The following is a 24,162-nucleotide window of genomic DNA, read 5'->3' as shown; positions in this document are numbered from 1 at the left end:
CATTTTTCCCTTTACTAAGAACAAAAAAACTTGGAACAGAAATCAAAGAGCAGTTCTTGTGGCATTTGTAAAAAAAAAAAATTACAAAACAGAAAAAGGTATTAGAAAATTAAGCACTATATAATGGTCATTTTTTCCTTTCAGTATTAGTGTGTGTCTGATTGAACATGGATATCTCAAAATTTATAAAAGAAAAAAAAGGTTGAAAGTGTGTTAATTGTGCTTACTCTAAAACTATAATAATAATAATAATAATAATAATAATAATAATAATAATAATAATAATAATAAAATAATAATAAAACTTTATTATCCACAGAAATCTTTCAGCTTACACCGATTTCCAATTTGAAGGACAGAGATTAAGTTAAGAGTGCTGGAGGTTTTATCTATCTATCTATCTATCTATCTATCTATCTATCTATCTATCTATCTATCTATCTATCTATCTATCTATCTATCTATCTATCAAGCTCAGGAATATGAAAGTATTGAGTTGATTTATCCATGTGAGCATTAATGTGGAATCTGTTTCCCTGATTGCTGGCCCACACATTTTACTTTCCCTTATTCTACACTATCATACAGACATTCTAGTCATTTATCACTGTCTGAAAAAGGCTCAGATAAGGTCACAGCAGCTTTGGTCTTATCAGGAAGATCTGGCCCCTCTACCCTAACGGTGTTTAAAATTTCCTTCAAAACAGATATAGCTCTATCAATGAAGTTGTGAAAATATCAGACAGAGCTTCTAATTTCAGAGGCTGTGATTTTATCATATCAGTGATCGCCTGCCATTTTAACCTGTTATTAAAAAAACATACCCCTGAGGAAGTACAGTTTGCATAACATCTCTGAAATGGGGGAATAAGTAGAGGAGGGATGATAAATGTAAGGAGGAGGCACCTTAATACAGTCAAGTTTATCGATGATGTGTTCCCCCCCCAAAAAAAAAAAAAAAATCTCTATCCAGGTCATCCACTTTCTGCTCTGGGAGGAGAGATAGGCAGAGAAAGGCATGCACCTTTAATTAAAATCAAAAGATGAATTTGTTACACTTAAAACTGGGTTGTAGAGATGGGCTCTCATCTATTTTTGGCTGAAGTGGGGAGCATTTGCACAATTTTTCTCCTAAAAATATCCTACTCATGCTTGGTTAATTAGGACAAGGAAAAACTCATTACTCAATGAGAATCTTCATGTTATTCCTCTGTTAATGAATGCAGGTTACTTTGAGTTTTGACAGTGAAGTATGTGAGGGAGCAGGAGCCCTCTTGTTCTCTCTCTCTCTCAATTTAAATACCTTTATTGGCATAAACTGAACAAAACAACTGTTACCAAAGCATTAAGAAGGATACACACACACACACACACACACACATATATATATATATATATATATATATATATATATATATATATATATAAAAACTGAGATAATTAAATGAAAAAATAATTATTGTATGATTATTATATTCATATTTTGCTGACAATTTGGTATTTCATCTCAACATATATGCAATATGTCCTTATTATATGTCATTTCATAATCGTGTAATGGGAAAAATTGGAGGACTAAAATCAGAATAAAGAAAATTGTGTTGGGTTTCTATCTGCCTAGTACTGCAATGATTAGTTTTTCTACTGTTTTCTATGGCACTGATTTTCAATCTCTAAGCACTGAGTCTGTATACTGTGAAGGTGTGTCATTAATTGGGTTCTTTACTTTAGTTAGCTCCCAGCTTAAAGATCCTAGTTTATTAATGGGAGAAATTTCATTTATCCAATTATTTAGATATTATTTTTGGTGTCTGTGGTCATTCACTTTAAGTTGTGTTTTGAAAATGATGTTTGTTTCATTTCTGAGTTGATGTTGCCTCTGTGATTATTTTTGTGAATCAGATAGTCATAAGTGTGAGTCAAACTTCATAGCCTTTTCCAGCATGAAGACGGACATTCACTCAACATCACTCTGTTTTATAGATATGTAGTATTTTGAGGGCAGCACGGTAATGTAGTGGTTAGCACTATCATCTCACAGCAAGAAGATTCTGGGTTCGAGCTCAGTGGCTGACGGGGGCCTTTCTGTGTGGAGTTTGCATTTTCTTCCTGTGTCTGCATGGGTTTCCTGTGAGTGCTCCGGTTTCCCTCACAGTCCAAAGACATGCAGGTTAGGCTAATTGGAGGCTCTAAATTGACTATACGTGTGAATGTGAGTGTGAATGGTTGTTTGTCTCTATGTGTCAGCCCTGCAATGACCTGGCAACTTATCCAGGGTGTACCCCGCCTCCCGCCCATAGTCAGCTGGGATAGGCTCCAGCTTGTCTGTGACCCTGCACAACTGTTATCCATAAGCAGTTATGGATAACGGATGGATGGATAGTATTTTAATGTCCTTTTAAAGCAGCTTTACAAAAACAAGGTGAAATTCATCTCTAGGGTTTGTGTCCTAAAATGATTATTTTAGGTGGATTAGGCAGGTTTTAAAAGTTTACTTTTCTTGCTTTGTCCACTGACTCCTGTTTTTTTTTTCAAACTCTTTCCATTAAAAGGAATATTGCACAGACGAATATTACCATACACTTCTTCAAACATACACTGCGCTATCTTTGAATAGTTACCTTCTGAGCCATGCAGCCCTATTGGAACAGGCACAAGCCTGTAAGGTCCAGTAAGTGTGTGTTAGAAGCACAAACAAAGACCTCCTCATTTGTCTTTATTGGGTCTCAGTATGAGTGTCTCATAATCAGCCAAAAAAAGAAGACACAAAATGTATAAGCAGACTCCTCTGTTCTCTCTCTCTCTCTCTCTCTCTTTCCCCCTCCGTCTGTTACTGAGCTCCTCTGCTGAGCCTGCACTGCAATAGAGGCACAATTACCAGTCTGTGATTAGGCTGTTCTTCATTAATCAGGGCTGTTAATTGCCGCACAGGTTTGCCATTAGCCATATGGCATGGTGCGTACGGGACAGAGGCTCATTGCCTTTTCCCATCCAATACCACTGACAGGCAAAACAAGAAACAATTGCTCAAAAGCAACACTGCAGTCTTTATGACAGTGCTCCAACTTCTCAAGCACACTGATTCATGAGGATTCATTTTGATCAAGTTTTGCAGCTTTTTGGTTTGGACAACTACCCATTGAGAGAGGAGATCTACGGGAGTAAGTAATAGATCTGAGTGCATGTCTTTGGATGGTTCAGTCCTAATGGCATCAACGAGGGCCACATCCTGGTAATTATGTGCTGCAATTTGGATTTAACTTCTTTAAATGTGGTGGCAGGAGGAAACACTCAAGATTAAAGATACGGCGTGGTGGGTCCACTGGGATGGAGCAGAGAAGAAAAAAGCCCCAAACAAAACTGTGGCATTGCCTGGACTAATTAGCATAGTTTGTGTGTGTGTGTGTGTGTGGGGGGGGGTGCTGATTATGTCCTCCCATGGGCGCTGGCCGATGATTGGATTATTGGGACATAGAAAGACGCATCATTCTGAACCTCTCTTCCCTCCCTCCTCCTCTCCTTTCCCAGCATGCTTTACTCCGGTGATCCACGGGGACCTGAGTGTGACCCACTTCTGAAAGAACAGCACTAAAGACATGAGTACACTTAGAAGATAGGAGGGGGGAGTAAGACAGAGGGATGTGGAAAGAGGAACAGAGAAAAAGAAAAGGCAAGGGGACATGAGATTAAGAAAAAGTGAAAAACAAAACAAAGTGGCACTAGCTCACCCAAGAGCCATCTACTGATGATTCATAACTGTCCCATAAAGCCTGACACAGCCTGAGCCATGATTAGAGCACACCCTTGCGACCTCTGTGTCTCTTCCCTGTTGTTCCTGAGCCTCTGTGCCAACTCACTAATACATGTCTACTTGAGATGGCCCTGACTTCCAGTGTGTGTAAATGAGGGTGTTTCATAGGGTCTGAGAAACGAGTCGAGGTCAAGCCACGACTGCATTATCACACTCATCAAGCCTGTAGCCCTTCACTCACAAAGCTGCTCCTATCACATGACTCCTTTCTCTCCAGCCCCCTCTGCCATCTGTGCAGGGAAACGTGAGCCCAGTACTCCACCTGCTGCACCACAACAACCCCCACCTATAGGGAACACAGAGCCCCGACCTTCCTCATCTCATGCTCATCAGCTTTCTCATTGTTTTTGAATAAAAAAGCCATCATCTTCAATACTTTTGAGAAAAGAAGTAAAGTTTGTCTCATCTTTAATCTATAATGTCATGTATATAACAACGAAGCACACACAAATAATATAATGTCATATCACAATAGTTTTCCATGTACATTTTCAGAAAAACAAATAATATTTAGATATGCTAATACAGTGTTAGCAAAGCTGTGTTCAGTGATGCTTTTACCTAATATCTACAAAATGTATTTCAAGACAAAGATAATTAGACGTTTTTGTGCATTTTTCTTCTGTAACATATTTTCCAGCAAAATAATGTTTTAGAAAATGTTACAATTAATTAATGTTAGAAAGCAGATGGAAGTCATTACAGTTTGATAGAACATGCCTTTGGGGGAAAATGTTTAATGCGATTGATACTGTACACAATGTATTCAGGGACTAGGCCAATGATGAATATTTTATCTTAGGCTTATTGGACAGCTTCAGGAATAATTGTTATGATCAATGACAATTATGTGTTTCTATAAGGGGATGGAGTCAGGAAACCCAACACTCATTCTCAGTTAGTTTCTTGCTGCAATCAAAAGTTTGCACCATCATATTTGAATACTTTTAAATACTTTTTGCTATTGTAATTGTTTCCTGTCCAATAATCTGTCTTACTGGACATTTAAAATTAAATTTTAAGTTATTATTTGTGCGCTTTTATTTGCAACTTTTTATGCTAAAAAGCAAACAAAAATGTACTCGTCTATTACTATATATTCATTATTACACTATAGTGGAGTAAAGTCAATAGATGCAAGGATGCATGAAGTTTATAGTAAAGAATATAAAATTGTTAATCACTGAGCTTGACAATTAACCTTATCTGTGAGTTCTCAGGAAAGGGTGACCAACTTTATTGTGATGTAATCTAGAACACTATCAATATTTTATCGTCCCATCAACCAATTCTAATATATAACTATTGGATAGGGCGGCACGGTGGTGTAGTGGTTAGCGCTGTCGCCTCACAGCAAGAAGGTCCTGGGTTCGAGCCCCGGGGCCGGCGAGGGCCTTTCTGTGTGGAGTTTGCATGTTCTCCCCGTGTCCGCGTGGGTTTCCTCCGGGTGCTCCGGTTTCCCCCACAGTCCAAAGACATGCAGGTTAGGTTAACTGGTGACTCTAAATTGACCGTAGGTGTGAATGTGAGTGTGAATGGTTGTCTGTGTCTATGTGTCAGCCCTGTGATGACCTGGCGACTTGTCCAGGGTGTACCCCGCCTTTCGCCCGTAGTCAGCTGGGATGGGCTCCAGCTTGCCTGCGACCCTGTAGAAGGATAAAGCGGCTAGAGATAATGAGATGAGATGAGATGAGAACTATTGGATATTCCTCTTACCTTAACCTCAATTACAGAGTCATCATTAGCAGTAATGAGCAGATAGGGAGGCAGTAAATCGTGAGGTGTGTGTGTGTGTGTGTGTGAGTTGTGCTGAATGAGGGTGTTGCCCCGTAATTGCTACCTCTAACTGCTTTAGGTCAACTCAAACATATGTACAAGAGCATGTGTGTTAACTCTCTCTTCTCTTTGTCTCCCACACAACCCCAATTCCCCTGCTGTTCCCTCTGTGTTTCTGTTTAGCCGCTGCTGTGACAAGAAGAGTTGCGGCAACCGTAACGAGACACCCTCTGATCCTGTCATCATAGACAGGTAAGAGGTGGATTAACATCTTTGGCTGTGCTTCTGTGTGTGTGTGTGTGTGTGTGTGTGTGAGAGAGAGAGAGAGAGAGAGAGAGAGAGAGAATATGGACATGTGTTTTGGATGCTTGAAGATAAAAGCTCCATCTGCCTATGGAGGTGATGAGCTGATGACCTCTTTGGTGGCTCACCACTCCAGAAAGAATTGAAAAGTGCTGAACTATCTGTCATATTTATTTCAATGAACCATTATTACAGTTTATGAGCATAAGAGACACTCACTCCAGCACTTACACACCCACAATCATTAGTAGTGTAGTGTGAGAGCTCGGTCTCTGCCTCCATGGCTTTTTAGAGAAACCATCCGTCCAATCAAAGCCTGCAGTTCAAAGCACTCAGCATCACTTGTGAAGACCAAAACAGCCTCATTTGATTTGTGTGAGGGAAAGAAGCATTTGTTATAGAAGAATTGCTGCACAAACGAAACCAGTAGCAGGAACATGTTGAGCCTGTGCTGTAGGCCACTGGATTCAGTGGTGTGTGTCTCCTGTTCATATTCTTCTTAACCTACTCAGTCCTATATTAAGGCCTTGAAACTTGTGTGTAAATTGAAGACAGACTGTCATCACAGAATCAACCAAACTGAGATTTTCTGTTAGTCAGAAGACACTCTGCTTTACTCTGATTTCCTTCCCAGAGTTGATCATTCCTGAATAATATACTCTGATGGGCTACTGGTATAATCTAGTTTAACATGACTGCTCTGTACATTACCAACAAAAAATGGTGGATGAAATATGATCTGTATAAAAATGGCAGGGTGAGAGATACACCAGGAAATATGAGAAATAATTTTTGGGAAATATATACAGTAGTTAGACAGTGGAAAGAAATGATCTGCAAATTTGTCATTGTCCCAAAATCTCATTCACAGGAAACAAATGCTAGTGCTATTAACAAGGTGGAATTTCCGATCTGTCCAGAAATTGGTCAACACAAGAAGACAGTGTTCACTTTTCAGTTCCATTATAGGCTAAATTTTCTTTTACGGAGGATTACTTTAGTTTTTTTTTTTTTTTAGGTTGTGTTGTGGAGTGAAGGAAAGCCTGAGTTTAGAGTTGAAGTCGAGGGCAGATGTCTACACAAGAGTTTGTCATTTGTGTCTGTGTGTTTGTGTGTTAATGAGCCATGGTGCTATCAGATGAACACAGCTGTCGAAGTTTCACTTGGGTTCTATCTGTGTGGAGAGCTATTTGTGTGAAAGGGTAATACCTGGATGCTGGGTGTGTGTGTGTGTATCAAGCCCATTTCTGCTCCACTGGGCCAGAACGCTTCACAGTTCACAGAGACAGCTGCACCCTCACTATGCCACATAGCCTCACCTCCACCCATTGCATGCAGGGACACACACACACACACACACACACACACACACACACACACACACACACTGCCATTTTCCTTAACTTTTGTCCTCTTTTCACTCATTTTTTGCACTGCATCCAATAGTTTATTTATTTCCATTACACTGGAATGAGAGTGGAAGCATATTCCCAGATGTGTTCTGACCCAGCATGGACACCCCTGGGCTCAGGTGAGAGCATATCTAACTGATGGCAAAAGAAAAAAGGAATTAAACAACAGTTTCCCCTTTATCACTTAGTACCTAGAGGACAGCAAAGTAGGTCATGTAAAAAAAAGAGAGACAATGAAGCGATTTAAAGAGTTTGATTGGAATTTTCAGCAATTCTGCTAAAGTGAAGGTTCAAGTAAACACACACTAAATGCAAATGCATCCAAAATATGAATTCAAGTCTCTGTCTCCCGTGATGTTCTTTAGTTGAATAAATAAGAGCTCATTAGTGTGCTCTTGTTTCAAACAGCTGATTAGGTTTTATAGCAGTAATTAGCCAAGCTAGCACTAATTCCTCTGGAAGAGTAATGAGAATCATTTCCTAATTAGCTTCCTCTCATAAGCAACAGCAAAAGGCTGCTACAACAAAATTGCAGGAATGTGGGAAGAATAAAGTCAACTTACGATGCCTTATTAGATTGTTAAAAAAACAAATCTCAGCCTCACTGCAGTATGGGTTCAGTGTTAGTAGAAAGCACGCAGCGGTGTGACATGTGAGTAATCTGGGATGAGCTAAGTTACCAGTACAGAACGCACAATTTAATTAAGAACGCTCTTATGAAATGAAAAGCAGTCTATTAACATTTGTTCCTGCATTCATTTGCATATGCGTGAAAGAAAGCAAGAGTGAGCGAGTAAGTGTCCATCTTCTACTGTACAGTGGATTCTCCTTTACATTCCTTTCTAACTTTTGACTCCCGAATCCATTTTATGCCCCAGTAAGATTATTTCAAATACTTTAATCTGCTCCCATTGACACACACACAAAGGGCACTGACATCGAATAGCAGCCCTTTAGCAGCTTTTCACTACCTTCTGTTTCATCTCTATCAGCATTCTCTCTCTCTGCTCCTGTGTGCACTGGGAGTAACAGAAGCTCACTAAGCTGTACAGTAGTGTGCAGAGCTGTTGTTCTATCTCCCTGGGAACAATCTAGTATGCCATGGATACTCTGTGATTTTCAAGTTCTTGTATTAAAGGAGTAATACAGGGAACTCTTCTGCGACTTGAGGCCTGCTTGTGACCCTCAACCCTATGTATGACATCTGAATTTGCACAGTGTGATAAAATAGGACAGGGAGAAACACTTCAGAGAGAGAGCGAGAGAGATGTTGGAAAGTGGGTCACTGTGCCCTTTGAGTCTAAATTTTTCATGGCTGTCCTTGGCTGCCGACCTACAGCACATTCTGCAAAGCTGGCCACAAGTGATGAGCAAGAAAATGACCTTCTGTTTAAAATAAGAGTAGCAAAGGAAGTGATGTCATGCACTGACTTGTGACATTTTGTCCTGAATATTTTGTTGTGTGAATAAGCAAACTGCAAAGTTTGTTCATGATGTAACTCCTCCACCCTGCCCACCTTCCCACACACACTACCTAAAAAAAGAACGGGGGGCATTTAACAGAATTAGACCGTATATGTTGAGGAATAGAGCAAGGAAAGGCGGAAGCGAGTGTGTGAGAGAGGAAATACAGCAGTGAGTATTATGTTAATGGATTAACCAGATTGGTTGCAGTGAGTTGTTCTCCACCTCAGTGGGAAGAGAACGATATTAACTAGCTGAAGCGAGCATTGTTAGAATAATCCTGTCCAGACTGCAGCCCTATTTTGGGGCAATTAAAGACTGCGAGAGAGAGAGAGATAGAGAGAGAGTGTGTGTGTGTGTGTGTGTGTGTGTATGTGTGTGTGTTTGTGGCAGTGAGAACAAAAAGAAAAAGCATGTTTCATACAATGAGAGAGGATGTTAAAATTTGTGTCACTGCTGATGTTAATGTGTCACTGTTAACTAATGTTAACAGTGTGTCACTCAGCGGTGACTGTGTATGTGTGTGTGTGTGTGTGTGTGTTAGACTGCACTTCATATGCGTAACTCTTCAAACTGGGAGACAGGACTGTCACAGCAGTTGAAAGGTGATGTGCAACTGTGTGAGTGTGTGTGTGTGAGAGAGAGAGAGAGAGAGAGAGAGAGAGAGAGAGACTCATTTAAGGCCAAGCACTGAAGGAATAATAAAGGCCAACCTCTGCCTTTTCAAGTTAATATAAGATTAAAAACATGTAGTTCACTGTCAATAATCCTATCAACTGCAAATCTCTTGCCTCATTGTTCTTGTTATTGCTTAAGTTCAGTCTCCTTGTTTATACACTTTTCTTTAGTCTCTCTCTCTCTCTCTCTCTCTCTCACACACACACACACACACACACACACACACACACACACACACACACACACAATCTCACAAAATGTTCTGTACTGCAGTTTTTTGTATTTGTCAAATAGACAGACATAATAGTAATAATAGACAATAACATAGTAGACATCAATAATGGACATCAACATAGTAAAGGTTTATGAGTTTTTAACTCATGATTAAATAATAGCTATTGGGATTAAACTCTCACTTTTGGATCCAGCTGTACACCAGATGAGTTTAACCATACAGTACAAATATGCCACTCTGTGTGTGTGTGTGTGTGTGTGTGTGTGTGTGTGTGTGTGCATGACAGTTTTGATTTTTATATATTTGTTTATATATTAGTATTATTTTTTTAGTGTGGAAATTGTAGAGCTATTTTTGTATCTGATCTGTAGAGATGAATGCATGAATTCACACTACAACCATGTATCATGAAGGAGCAACTCCAGTGAATTTCATGAAAAAAATAACATTTAAATCTAAACGTAAACACTTTTTTCCCCTCTTATTTTCAGCTTTACTGATGAAGCAAAAGTCATCAAATGATTGTGGATTCAAATCCCAACAGTACCAATTTGCCACTGTTGGGACCTTGAACAAGGCCATTAATCCTCTGCTCAGTTGTATGAATGTAATTTACTCTGGATAACTGTGTCTGCTAAATGCTGGAAATGTAGATATTTTAGAAAATGTTGGGGCCTTAGACGAGAGTGTCACACCGTGGCATCACCTTGTTCAGGGAGTGGATTTTATTCCATTCCTATGCCCTCAGAACACATCTTTGCAGACCAAACATGCTCATCTACTTTCCTCTAGTGAGAGAACAGAAAATCAGCCATTCTAAATGTATAGTGTTAGATGCTGGCACTGGAAGGAAAAACTGGGGATTTAAAATCCTATTTCTACTAGGGTAGCAAAAAACTGCAGAGCCAACTGATGTATTTTGTCTTAATACATACGTTCTTGCAAAGCTGCATCTTCTGAACTCCTTACCTCCTTTTTTTGTTTTACTTTCATTGTCTTCTGTAGGTTTATTTTCCTAAATGCTGCACACAGAACCTAGAAGTATTCTGCAGCATTGAGTAAAACTCATTTAATACATTTAACATTGAGTGAAGTCCAACAGCAATCAATGTAAATTAAGAAATAATGTTGTATTCTTTAAAGGGACCATATCATGGAATTTTCCATGGTTTTCTGAAATATAAAAGAGCTTAATGTACTTTGTACATATTCCTGAAGTTTCCACATATTTCACTCAGTCCCCAGTCCACAAGGCTGGGTTGGTGAAACTAAGATTTAAAAACATCACAGGTTTTGGATTTCTTGATTCTTCAACATCAGGCCTCCCTTTCATTTTCCAGTAGATTGATGTCCCTGAGCATTTCAGTCCACATTTAAAAACATGTTCAGTGCATTTCAGTTTTGTTTCAAATGAGGCACAAGACAAGGCAGAATATATGAAAACATTACTGTTAAGGAGCGGGTAAGGATGTCTATTTTGTCTATTAATGACTATTCCGTATGAACACTGATAATTAAGTAGTTTTATTTAATTGTGTACTGTTTACAATATGCAATGGATAATATGATATAATATTTACAATATGCAAGATTCCACCTGGCTAAACTTTTTTCTTATTTCTTTTAATTGTTTCAGAAAAAATTTTGATACTTTTAACTAGCATATGTGTCAGAAAACAGAATCCAGGGACACATGTCCGCCCGGGGGCATTTTGAGTTATTGACAGATTCAGAAAATACAGTTTCTAAGCTTTCCAATGATGCCTTCCATGTGGAGATCTGACAATATTTGAAGAATGTGTGGCCTTTTGAAAGTGTATACTTCTTAAAACAGAAAAGGGAGAAAATCGCCCTCAAAGTTTTCCATCTCAGCTACTCTGGGTGTAGGGCGGGCACATAATGGTGCTCATCTGCATGACATTAAGGAAAGCCCTACCCCCTATGAGCTAGCACGATACTACTTTCATGTAAACAAAGATCACCACATCAATTTTTCTTCCATGCAAAGTATGCCCAAAACAATTATGAAGTACAAAAATAAGTCCTAAAGTATACTTTAACATTTTGTGGTTGAAAAATTACTCACACCGTAAGAAAGAAAGATAGCACAATGATGACACAACTAACACAACGCTAGTTTCATGTAAAGCCTCAGTCACAACCGGCCGTATGGTACGTGCTCCTACGGCTGGTCTACATGCAAAAAACGCAAGAAACGCATGAGAGCGCGCATGAAACGCACGAGAGCGCGCGTGTGATGTGCTGATTTTCGAGCCGCAGACCGGCTGCAGAGGTTCTTTGTCATGTCAAACAAATTCTACGGGCGCTTACGTTTTTTTCAGGTTGCAAGACAAACTTACGGCCAACGCGCGTCTTTCTCCGTGAACAAAAAAACCCCGCAGCGATTTGGGAAACGCCAAAAATTGCACGGCCAAAAAATCGTACGTCTGGTTGTGACCTAGGCTTAACCAAACCACAACACTCTCCGTTACATGCAAAAATAACCACACAGCCTTAGATTAATAAACTTACCCCATCAGAAAGAGAAACGTCGCCTTGCACACATCAATGCCTCTGATGGAATGTAGTCCTAGAACGGTCCGTGTATCATCCGATCATTCAAGTATTCCATTCAATCTGGAAAACGAGGTTGCGTTTTTTTTGCTAGAAATGGTTATCTCCGATGTAAATACCGTGCGTCTGTTTGCTTCGCGGTGTTTCAGCTCCTCTGCGCTCTGTTTAACTTGCTCATTCCATAGTGAAATCACACGCCTGTATACAGCTTAAGTAGCCATGCGCTCAGCTCGTATCATACAGCTGATTCGCGAAAAAAAAAAACAAAAGACTTAAATCATCATGTGAATGGCCCATATGGTAATTTACCCACACCCCCCAGCAGGCTACAGTCCTGACAAAAACGAGACAATTTGCAACAAAAAATGTATGCTTTTCCAACAAAACAATCTATTATCTGAAATACTGATTGCATTCTTCAAGATCTCAACTTGCACATGATGGAAAAAAACAAAAATCACAAATTTCGAAAAAAAATGCTTCTTTTGCGATTATCTCGGATTCGTTTCGGCCGACATGTGTCCCTGGATTCGGTGAGGGGTCACATATGCCTTTAAAAAAAAAAAATCTCCCCGAGGCCTCGTATGTGTCACTTCATTTGTGAGGTTTTAAAGACACACTCTCTCACACACATTTTAAGTAGATAAATGTTATCAGGGAAAAAAGATAAAACACAAAGAATATGGGGATTTCAGGTTAAGCTTTACAATCCACATTGCCCTTATTCATTTTTTCACACTAGCCAGAGAACCGTATATTGTTGATGAGAATGATATGTCTGTATTGGACCTTCAGATCAAATATGCATTACCACTTAATATGATCAAATAAAGTTATTAGCCAGATGAAACAAGATCAGCATGCAAGAAGCTGCTTTCCATGTTTTAGGTTAAAAATGAACCTTTATTAAAATGTCTAAATGGTTGAGTGTAAAGTGTTCCACTGATCTCCAGGGTTCTTTTTAGCCCTCCACCAGCTCACATGTAAACGCACGTAGAGCAGAAACAAATGTGAGAGACAAGAGCCCATGTTTCAATAAAAAATTACTGCCATTAAATTTTGTCGGGGGCAAAAAACACCAAGCTTGATAAAGTTATGGTCAGGAATCGTAGGGTGAAAGAAGATGCAAATGATTAACAATTATTCACTGAAGGTGAAGTGAATATTGGCGAATAATAACAGAGACAAAGTCAAGGTTTATTATTCACTGATATTCACTGAGCCTGGGGTGGATAAATGTTTTAGTATAAATACACAGGTGATTATTTCAAAAAATAAAAAAATTATTTTAAAAAATTTATCTCAAACTTCAGAAGCAGCATGCAAATGTAATGCGTGCAGACTTGTCACTTATCTACGCAGACTCACATAAAATGCTTTGTTTTGAAATAGATAAAATAAATCACAATTCCACCTTAACTTTGAATAGTTTTAGAACAAACTTCATAGCATCTTTAGTGCTTTTAGGAACAGCATTTTCTTTCATAATTTCTAATTCTTCCTCACTTACAGTGACGAATTGATTGGCCGCCATTTTGCTGAGATGCTTGAAGTGATTACCAAGAAATAGTCTGAATTTCTTGACCAATCAGCGTGCATGATTTCCTATAATGACCAGTGTATTTTATACTAATAAAAAGTAAAACACACAAACAAACAAAATAAGACTTTTAGCATGAGCATAGAACCTAGACACATACGGGGCTGATGGGTAATGTAGTCCCATGCCACCTTGGCACTACCATGACAGAAAACCCCCACCCTGGCCCTTAACACTCAACTCTATTGCCGCTTTTCCACTACCAACGCGGCTGAGTTGGGCTGAGCCATGCCGTGCTGAGTTGGGCTGAGTCGAGCTGAGTGGGGCTGTTGGAGTTGCATTTCGACTACAACCGCGCTGAACCGTGCTGGCTGGAAGTGGGTGGACACATTGGGTGGAGTTAGCGAAATTGGGTGGACATCACGTGATGTCGTTAGGCGGCGCAAACAGTGACATCAGTGACCTTTTAAGCGGTAGTCTCACGACCCGGATAGTAAACAATAAACATGGAGGACATGGAGTCATTAGTGTTGCTTGTCTTGGTGCTGTGGCTTGTTGTCACCGACAACGCCAACAGATACTGGCAAGAGCGTATAGATGAGGCGAGGCGCATAAGGCTTCAGAAATTCTCGTAATTTGTAATTCTTCTTCTTCCGGGTTTACGGTGTTTACAGATCCCAGCGTGCTTGCGGGGCGTGTGTGGGCATGTGAGGACACTCCTCCTCACCAATCAGTGCACAGGGGAGTGTCTCCTCATGCCCCTAGCCCCACTCGGCTCGGTTTGGCTCGCTTCAGCCCTACTCCAAAACCGTGCGAGTTTTGGGTGCTGAATAGGGCTGAAGCGAGCTGAGTCGTGCTGCTCTGAGGTAGTCGAAACGTGAGCCGTGTCGGGCTGAAGTGAGCTGAAAAAGGGTAGTGGAAAAGGGCCATATGTGTGAGGACGAGTGGGAGGCCTCTGGCTTACTCATGGCTTGCAAGGCCACCCTGTTGGCCTCTGGCTTACTCGTGGCTTGCGAGGCCTCTCCCTTATCCTTAGGTTTGAGTGTCACTTGTGAGGCCATCCCTTGCAGACTTGGCTTACTAGTGGCTTGCAAGACCACCCCTTTGGCCTCTGGTGTGAACATAGCTGTAATGTCGCTGTCCGTGTCCAACTAGCCAGGATTGGCCAACACATTGGTTATGCCCCCCCCCCCCCCCATACAACCTATGAGGGAGCCAAAAGAAGGTCCAGACAGGATTGATCCAATCAGTGATCCTCTGGTTCTCCTGGATCTGCTTAATCTGGCCCTGCATGCACTGGCAAAATTCTGTTGCATTGATGTTATGGTCTAGCTATCTCTCAGGAATTGTAGATGGAGGACACAAGTATAGACGATTTTTAATACAAAGTAAAGCACACAAACAAAACAAGACTTTTAACATGAGCATAGAAGCTAGACATGTACCAACCCTAAACATGGATAACACACAACAGAAGCAAGACAAAGGAACACATCACTAACATAATTTAAAAAAGAGTGCTTAACAAGACACAGCAAAACACAGGTGCAAGTGGTCAGTGAGACACCTGACATGCAGGGGCTGATGGGTAATGTAGTCCTATGCCATCTTGGCACAACTGTGACAGTCATGATCAACTCTGGGGAATTAGAAGAAGAAGAACAACAACTTTATTTATTACACATACACTTAAGTACAGTGAAATTCCTCTCTGCATTTAACTCATCTGAAGCACTGAACACACACATGTGAGTAATGAATACACACACATATCCAGAGCAGTGGGCAGCCATGCTACAGTTCCCAGGGAGCAGTTGGGGGTTAGGTGCCTTGCTCAAGGGCACTTCAGCCCAAGGCCACCCCATGTTAACCCGCTGGGCTCAAACCCAGAACCTTCTTGCTGTGAGGTGACAGTGCTAACCACTACACCACCATGCTGAATTAATGACTTGCCCATTTTCTCTGTAGAGTATATATACAGTGGTATGCAAAAGTTTGGGCACCCGGTCAAAATTGCTGTTACTATGAACAGTTAAAGGGCTGATGACACGAACATGACTCTATGCAATTTCTTAAACTATACAACATGGCAAACATGTTAGATTTCTGTTATAATTATGTGAAAAGAAGCTGTTGTTACGCGAATATCCAACTTTTAATTGCACAGCGCAAGAAAACTGGGTCCGTGGTTCGCAGCCATGCTGTGACATCAGCGGAAGAGCACGCTGCGGTTCACTGGCTGTTCTACTCAATGGAAATGGTGCATGAAAACGCCGGTGAACTCTCTAGTGCTAGCTCTTCTTCTGAACAAAAGAACAACCAAATACTGGTACTTTAAGCAGTGATCATGATGGCATGATTTTATCTGATTTTAAATAAATGAGATTGATAATAATGTGAATGTTCACAACTAGTACATACAAACTCTGCAGCTTCTGATTCAGCAGCTGCGTCATTCTCCGCAAAAACATCAGCAAGAACCTACAATATAAATGGAAATGCAATACACTAAGCTCAAATGACTTTTGAAAAGTATAATTTCTAAATTTTTTCTACATATTCTTGAAGTCGGTCATCGGGGTACTTGCTACCGTTCCCTAACAACGCATGGCAAAGGGTAAAGTGTAGTGTTGCTACGAGTACTTGCTAAAGCCTCCGGTGAAAGATCCTCGATGTGCTGATAAGACATACAGTTCTATATAACACACAAGTGTCACGATAATCACAAAACAGATGCAAATTGTTAAAATACCTAATTTTTAAGCAATCATGTATTGATCTCTTCCGAATAGAATCTATGATAGCCTACCCTCTTTACCCTTTGCCTCTCGTTGCTAGGCGGCAGTTACATGAAAGCCGCAAGCTTTCACAAGCAAATACATGACTGATATCACGCCGACTTTATGATTACATTTATGATTATCATGAATGTGTACTCTATGATGTGTACTCTATGAGCACTCTGGAGCGAGTCACTTCCAAGATGGCCGCGCAGACCGCATGGTTACTATTTTTAGCATCATGTCGGAGCACTCTATAGCTCTACGTACCTTTATCTTATGTCGTTTCTCAACACATGTTCTGACAGGAGGACTGTCTTTGGAGGAGTCGCCTTGTCCCAGGCGACTGCTGGATCCGGCATAGCTACTAGTAGACCCCCTCCGGAATACTGTAGGCACTGCTGATGGTAGCAACACACGTTTGTGCTGAACTGAACACCCAAGAGATTCCTTTAAGCTGGGAAGGGTGTCAAAACAATCCAAATCGAAGTGTTCAGAGCACAGGATGGATGTTGGTGAGGGCTCCCACTTGTCACGAGTGCGCCTGACTTGCTTCACCCACTTCGCATGCAGCTCGGGATCTCTGGGAAACTTGAATAAACTTACCCCATCCTTGTGGGTTTTGGAGCAAAAGCCGGCAACACAACTCGAAGGCATAATAACTTATATATATATATATATATATATATATATATATATATATATATATATATATATATATATAATAATGTATAATAATAATACTAATAATGATAAACTGAACACCAGTCGCATCAACAACAAACTGGTAAGTTAGGAGGAAGATTCTTTCACTGATGTCATATAGCCCCTCCTCCTCATTCGTCTCCTGGGTGCTGCAGGCCCGTCAAATTTGCCCAAATAGCCGCGTTTTTTATCATAACTTGTAAAATAGGCGCCTTCGTGAATTAATATATGGATCATCGGGAATTACTTTTTATGTTATAAAACATCGCCAAAGATGTCAAAAACGTGTCATCAGCCCTTTAAGCAAGTTGAAGATGAAATGATCTCCAAAAGGCATAAAGTTAAAGATGACTCATTCCCTTTATCTTTTAAGCAAAAACAATTTTTTATTTTCATCTTTTACATTTTTAAAATGACAAAAAAGGAAAAGGGCCCAAAGCAAAAGTTTGGGCACCCTGCATGGTTAGTACCTAGTAACACCCCCTTTGGCAAGTATCACAGCTTGTAAACACTTTTTGTAGCCAGCTAATAATCTTTCAGTTCTTACCTGGGGGATTTTCACACATTCGTCCTTGCAAAAGGGTTCCAGTTCTACAAGTTTTTTTGGGCTGTCTTGCATGCACTGCTCTTTTGAGATCTATCCACAGATTTTCAATGATGTTTAGGTCAGGGGACTGTGAGGGCCAGGGCAAAACCTTCAGCTTGTGCCTCTTGAGGTATTCCATTGTAGATTTTGAGGTGTGTTTTGGATCATCATCTTATTGTAGGACCCATCCTCTTTTTAACTTCAACTTTTTTACAGATGGCATGGTGTTTGCTTCCAGAATTTGCTGGTATTTATTCGAATCCATGCTTCTCTCGACCAATGAAATGTGCCCTGTGCCATTGGCTGCAACACAACCCCAAAGCATGATCGATCCACACCCATGCTTCAGAGTTGGAGAGGTGTTCTTTTCCTGGAATTTGGCACCCTTTTTTCTCCAAACATACCTTTGCACATTGTGGCCAAAAAGTTCTATTTTGATTTCATCAGTCCACAAGACTTGTTTCCAAAATGCATCAGGCTTATTTAGATGTTCATTTGCAAACTTCAGATGCTGAGTTTTGTGGCTAGGACTCAGGAAAGGTTTTCTTCTGATGACTCTTCCATGAAGGCCATAATTGTTCAGGTGTCACTGCATAGTAGAACAGTGCACCACCACTCCAGGGTCTGCTAAATCTTTCTGAAGGTCTTTTGCAGTCAAACAGGGGCTTTTATTTGCCTTTCTAGCAATCCAACGAGCAGTTCTTTCAGAAAGTTTTCTTCATCTTCCAGACCTCACCTTGATCTCCACTGTTTCTGTTAACTGCCATTTCTTAATAAAATCACAATCTGAGGAAACAGCTACCTGAAAACACTTTCCTATGTTCTTGTAGCCTTCTCCTGCTTTGAGAACATCAATTATTTTATTATTCATAATGCAAGGGAGTTGCTTAGAGGAGTCCATGGCTGTTAATTTTAGGGACAAGTTTGAGGAGTCAGAGAATTTATACAGCTTTGAAATCTGCATCATCTGACCTTTCCTAACAAAGAATTTGAACAAGCCACAGCTCAATAAGCTAATTAAGGTCTGGAACCTTGGTAAAAGTTACCTGAGAACTCAAATATATTGGGGTGCCCAAACTTTCGCATGGTGTTCCTTTTCTTTTTTCACTCTCCAATTGTACAAAAAAAAAATACACAAATCTTGCAGAAAACGCTGAAATTTGTCATCTTTACCTTTATGCCTTTTGATGATCAGTTCATCTTCTGCTCACTTAACTATTCACAGTAACAGACATTTTCAGTAAGGGTGCTCAAACTTTTGCATGCCACTATATATAATTTTTCTCGTCTTCTTCCGCTTTATCCGGGACCGGGTCATGGAGGCAGCAGTCTAAGCAGGGAAGCCCAAACTTCCCTTTCCCCAGACACCTCAGCCAGCTCCTCGGGAAGAACACCGAGGCGTTCCCAGGCCAGCCAAGAGACATAGTCCCTCCAGCGTGTCCTGGGTCTTCCCCGGGGCCTCCTCCCAGGGGGACATGCCTGGAACACCTCCCCAGGGAGGCGTCCAGGAGGCATCCGAAAAAGATGCCCGAGCCACCTCAGCTGATTCCTCTCGATGTGGAGGAGCAGCATCTCTACTCCGAGCTCCTCCCGAGTGACTGTGCTTCTCAGTCCCAGCCCAGCCATCCTGCGAAGGAAACTCATTTCGGCCGCTTGTATCCGCGATCTTGTTCTTTTGGTCATTACCCAAAGCTCATGACCATAGGTGAGAGTCGGAATGTAGATCGACCGGTAAATTGAGAGCTTCGCCTTTTGGCTCAGCTCCTTCTTCACCACGACGGACCGGTAAAGCGACCGCATCACTGCGGAGGCTGCATCGATCCGCCTGTCGATCTCGCCCTCCATCCTTCCCTCACTCGTGAACAAGATCCCGAGATACTTAAACTCCTCCACTTGAGGCAGGACTTCTCCACCAACCTGGAGAGGACAAGCCACCCTTTTCTGGTCGAGAACCATGGCCTCAGACTTGGAGGTGCTGATTCTCATCCCAGCCGCTTCACACTCGACTGCAAACTGCCCCAGTGCATGCTGAAGGTCCTGGTTTGAAGAAGCCAACAGGAAAACATCATCCGCAAAAAGCAGAGATGAAATCCTGTGGTTCCCAAACAGGATTCCTTCCGGCCCCTGGCTGCGCCTAGAAATTCTGTCCATAAAAATTATGAACAGAACTGGTGACAAAGGGCAGCCCTGCCGGAGTCCAACATGCACTAGGAACAGGTCTGACTTACTGCCGGCAATGTGGACCAGACTCCTGCTCCGTTCGTACAGGGACCGGACAGCCCTTAGCAAAGAGCCCCGAACCCCATACTCCCAAAGCACCCCCCACAGAATACCACGGGGGACACAGTCGAATGCCTTCTCCAGATCCACAAAGCACATGTGGACTGGTTGGGCAAACTCCCATGAACCCTCGAGCACCCTATGAAGGGTATAGAGCTGGTCCAGTGTTACTAAAAATATATATTTTCTTCATCTGGCAACTTGTCCAGGGTGTACCCCGCCTCTCGCCCATAGTCAGCTGGGATAGGCTCCAGCTCACCCGCGACCCTGCACAGGATATTATGATAATGGATGGATATATTTTCTTCTAAATTTCACTTACTCTTGGGGCAGTAGTTTTAGTTTTGTTTGCGTTTGGTTTAATTTGTATATTATTTGAACTCAGTTTCGTTCTTTTATAGTTTTAGATTTTAATAACTTTAATAACTCTGTGAGAGAGAGAAAGAGAGAGAGAGAGAGAGAGAGAGAGAGAATGAAAAGCTTTTGCTTTGCATACATCACTTGTGTGTTTTTGAGAGCTGACTGAGGTTGATGAATGCTGTTTCCTGATGAGTGTGTGTGTGTGAGGAGAGAAGAATGTCTGACAGGAAGTGTTCCGCCCAGGGAAGGTGATGTTACTGTTAACTTCACAGCAGCTTCCTGTCCGGTTCAGGAGTAATTGGTCCTCTGTTTATACATGCTTTTATTTTTAAATGGGGAAAAAGGGCACTATTATATATAAGCATTATCCAGGCCTCTAGTGTGGGCAGGTACACAGGGGGAAAGGTGTGTATGCATACTATATGCAGTCACAGATGGCTCATTAGGTCAGCAGTGCACTCCTGATTGCCCTTTGTGAACCTGGACACTATGTTGGAAATAGATGTTTTCTCCCATTATACTGAGCCAGATCCAAATATCATATGACCTATCTATATTTAGCCGTGTGTGTGTGTGTGTGTAAATGTGTGTATAGGGTCCAGATAGGGAACCCCTGTGTCCAGAGTCCATTGTTATGGTTTTTGTTGTGCTTGGGATGCACTTCCTGTGGTGAGAGGTCAGTGGCGCACAGCCTTCTTTGCCTCCTGAATTATTCAAGCCATTGACTTTGTGTCAGTTTTCTTGGGCCGGCCTGTGGATGTTTTATTCATTTATCTCATTTAGGGGCCCTGCCTGCACCTGTTCCACCATTAAGCACACTGCTCATTTGCATTTGATGCTAATTCAGTTTACTGGCAAGCTTGTGCTGCCCCGGTTAATTTTGTTTTCATATAAACAGATATCTATTACTGTATACACATTACTGAGATTTTTACTTGCCCTGTATCTCTCTCTCTCAGTTGGTGAGAGAGAGAGAGAGAGAGAGCCTTGACTCAGTTGTCAGTAGTAGACCTCCTGCAGTGTCATGCCCCTTTCAAACTATGTGCGACAGCTATGGAGAAAAATTAAGAGACCACTTTTAAGATAGCTTGTGTAGATGTGTGTGTGTGTGTGTGTCTGTGTGTTTACTTGGTGCTGGTGCTGGAGACAGCAGACTCGCCCCAGGGCATGTTTAGCACAGATGTGCCTCTCTCTCTTCTTCCACGGAGCTCCTCCGTTCTGTTACCTCACCCTGCATGAAGATCACCTTTCCTCCACAAGCACGCATGCACTCTCTCTCTCTCTCTCTCTCTCTCTCTCTGCCATTTCCTCAGACATCCGTCTGTCTCTTTTGCTCTTTGTGCTAAATTTATCCTTGTCACAGGTGAATACTTTTATAAACGCTCTGTTCACTTTATCAGAACAGTAGAGGAAAAGTAACAACATTCCCTTTAAAAGCCTTAATGCTGGTTATAAGATTAGCGCTGGTGTCGTCCCCCCCCCCCACACACACACATGCACACACAAACCTGGCTGGGTTATGCTGGAGCCTGACACTCTTAGCTCTCTGCCCTCCTTCTGCAAGATAAATACACTACTGTGAATGACCACCCAGATCTTGTGTGTGTGTGTGTGTGTGTGTGTGTGTGTGTGGGGGGGGGGGTTGGTGTCTGTGTGTCTATGTACATTTCATTAGTGTTATTAGAGAAAAGTCAGTCCATTCAGTGGGTGACTGCAGTCAAATATGTATTTAACACTGAACGTGCCTTTCACTGTAGGACCTGTGTGTGTGTGTATATGTGTGCGTGTGTGTTACTTTTCCCTCTCAAGGGATTCTGTGCTCATATTCATGTCCTTCCACCTCATTCACTTCAACTCTCCAGTTACACTGCCACCCTCTGTTCATATAACACTTACAGCCATCACCATGTCCTTTATATAATACACAGCAATAGGAGGCATTGTATCCTCTGATTCACTCTATGCAAAAGGGACATAAATTCTTATTAATACTTGATGAAGCCTTTATGTTTGACTATATTCTAAGAGGAGCTCATTTTGCACCACCCAGAAAGCACAGAGTTAATGCAGGGAAGCTTATCATTCACACCAATCATTAGTATGAGATCAGCGATCTGTGTGCTAACACACTGTCTGTCACTGTTCTGCTGGTCAAAATGTATGAGCTGTATGTAGTACATACAGCTGTACGTAATTGGATCAATGCCCAGTAGGTTTTAATTGAGAATTGTGGGAGTTGTAGTGAACAAATGGCTCCTTGGTTGTGAAGTGCTATGCAGCCTGCAGGTGTTGGCGGCTTCACTCCACTGGCGTTGAGGTGCCTGACTGTTGTCTTCCTGGTCATTCTCTCTCTCTCTCTCTCTCTCTCTCTCTCTGTCTCTCTCTCTTTCTCTTTTCATGGGGCTGGCCAGAACTGCCCCCAGGGAAACATGGGGAAGCATGATTGACAGGCAGATGCATTCAGAGGTTGAAACTACTTTAAAATGTCAGTGGGCTTTCATCTGGCAGTGGACATGGCTCTCTTTTGGTGCACACTTCCGACACACCACTTCCTTGTACTGTTATGGCACATCTCTTTTGTATATATTCCTTTTTGATTTTGTATATGGTGCCATTCAACTCTAACTCTCATAGAATCTGGTACAGAATTGAAGATGGTGGATCAGATCGTAGGAGAAAGAATAAAAACACACCCACTTCCCACCTCCCCACACACACACTTCTTACTCATGTTCATTTACCTAGACATCTCTCTGTCTCTTATCACAGTTTAGCAGTGCAACATTTTAAGAGGAGGAACAGAACAAAGGAGATCTGCTCTGAACACCACACACCCAGTGTCCCCGTCTTCACTCCTTACCACAAACCATGTGAGATTAGCGTTATTTGGTATAGTAACAAAATCATATCATGACACTTAAATGCATTTTCACAGCACATAATATCATGATATCTATAATATGCCAGATAAATATATTATGAAGCAAATAATTACATTATTGATATGTAAATATATTGATCAGTTCCAGGGCACTGGGTGGCAGCTGCTACCCTTGATATGAGCCTTATCAGAATAATTATATCCACATCTCCAACAGGTTCACACAGATACTTAAACCATCACTGTAATTGTGTACTTAATGTTGCAGACTCCACTGTGGATTAGAACTTGTAGGGCAACTCTGAAGTTAGTATAAAAATGTAATTATGTGTGTCCAATGCTTCGCACAGAAAAAAAAATTCAGGTATTTTCATGTACATTATGTCATACACATAATTACATGGAGCCACCCCATGTCTAAAAACCTGCACACACCACTGACTCCAATCAAGGCACGACATATCTTCTGTGAGGTAGCATACAGTCAATGTCCTGTACAGTGGACTCCATCCATCCATCCATTATCTGTAGTTGCTTATCCTGTTCTACAGGGTTGCAGACAAACTATCCCAGCTGACGATGGGCGAGAAGAGGGGTACACCCTGGACAAGTCGCCAGGTCATCGCAGGGCTGACACAGAAACAAACATTTCACACTCACATTCACACCTATGGTCAATTTAGAGCCACCAATTAACCTAACCTGCATGTCTTTGGATTGTGGGGGAAACCGGAGCACCTGGAGGAAACCCATGCAGACACGGGGAGAACATGCAAA

The 24,162-nt window shown here is 41.4% G+C and overlaps 1 protein-coding gene across 3 annotated transcripts in view; it reads left to right on the top strand.

Annotated features, from left to right (window-relative positions):
* ebf1a (EBF transcription factor 1a) overlaps positions 1–24,162 on the top strand; it is a 224,528-nt gene that overhangs the window by 17,440 nt on the left and 182,926 nt on the right. For all 3 annotated transcript variants that reach the window (XM_060927571.1, XM_060927569.1, XM_060927568.1), the window contains exon 6: positions 5,771–5,839. In XM_060927571.1, the coding sequence (XP_060783554.1) occupies positions 5,771–5,839 (69 nt within the window). The remainder of the gene's footprint in view (positions 1–5,770; positions 5,840–24,162) is intronic.

This window comes from Neoarius graeffei, chromosome 8 (genome assembly GCF_027579695.1).
Source record: "Neoarius graeffei isolate fNeoGra1 chromosome 8, fNeoGra1.pri, whole genome shotgun sequence".
NCBI classification, from domain to species: domain Eukaryota; kingdom Metazoa; phylum Chordata; class Actinopteri; order Siluriformes; family Ariidae; genus Neoarius; species Neoarius graeffei.
The sequence above is the reverse complement of the archived record's forward strand: the minus strand, read 5'-3'. Positions and strand labels throughout refer to the sequence as shown.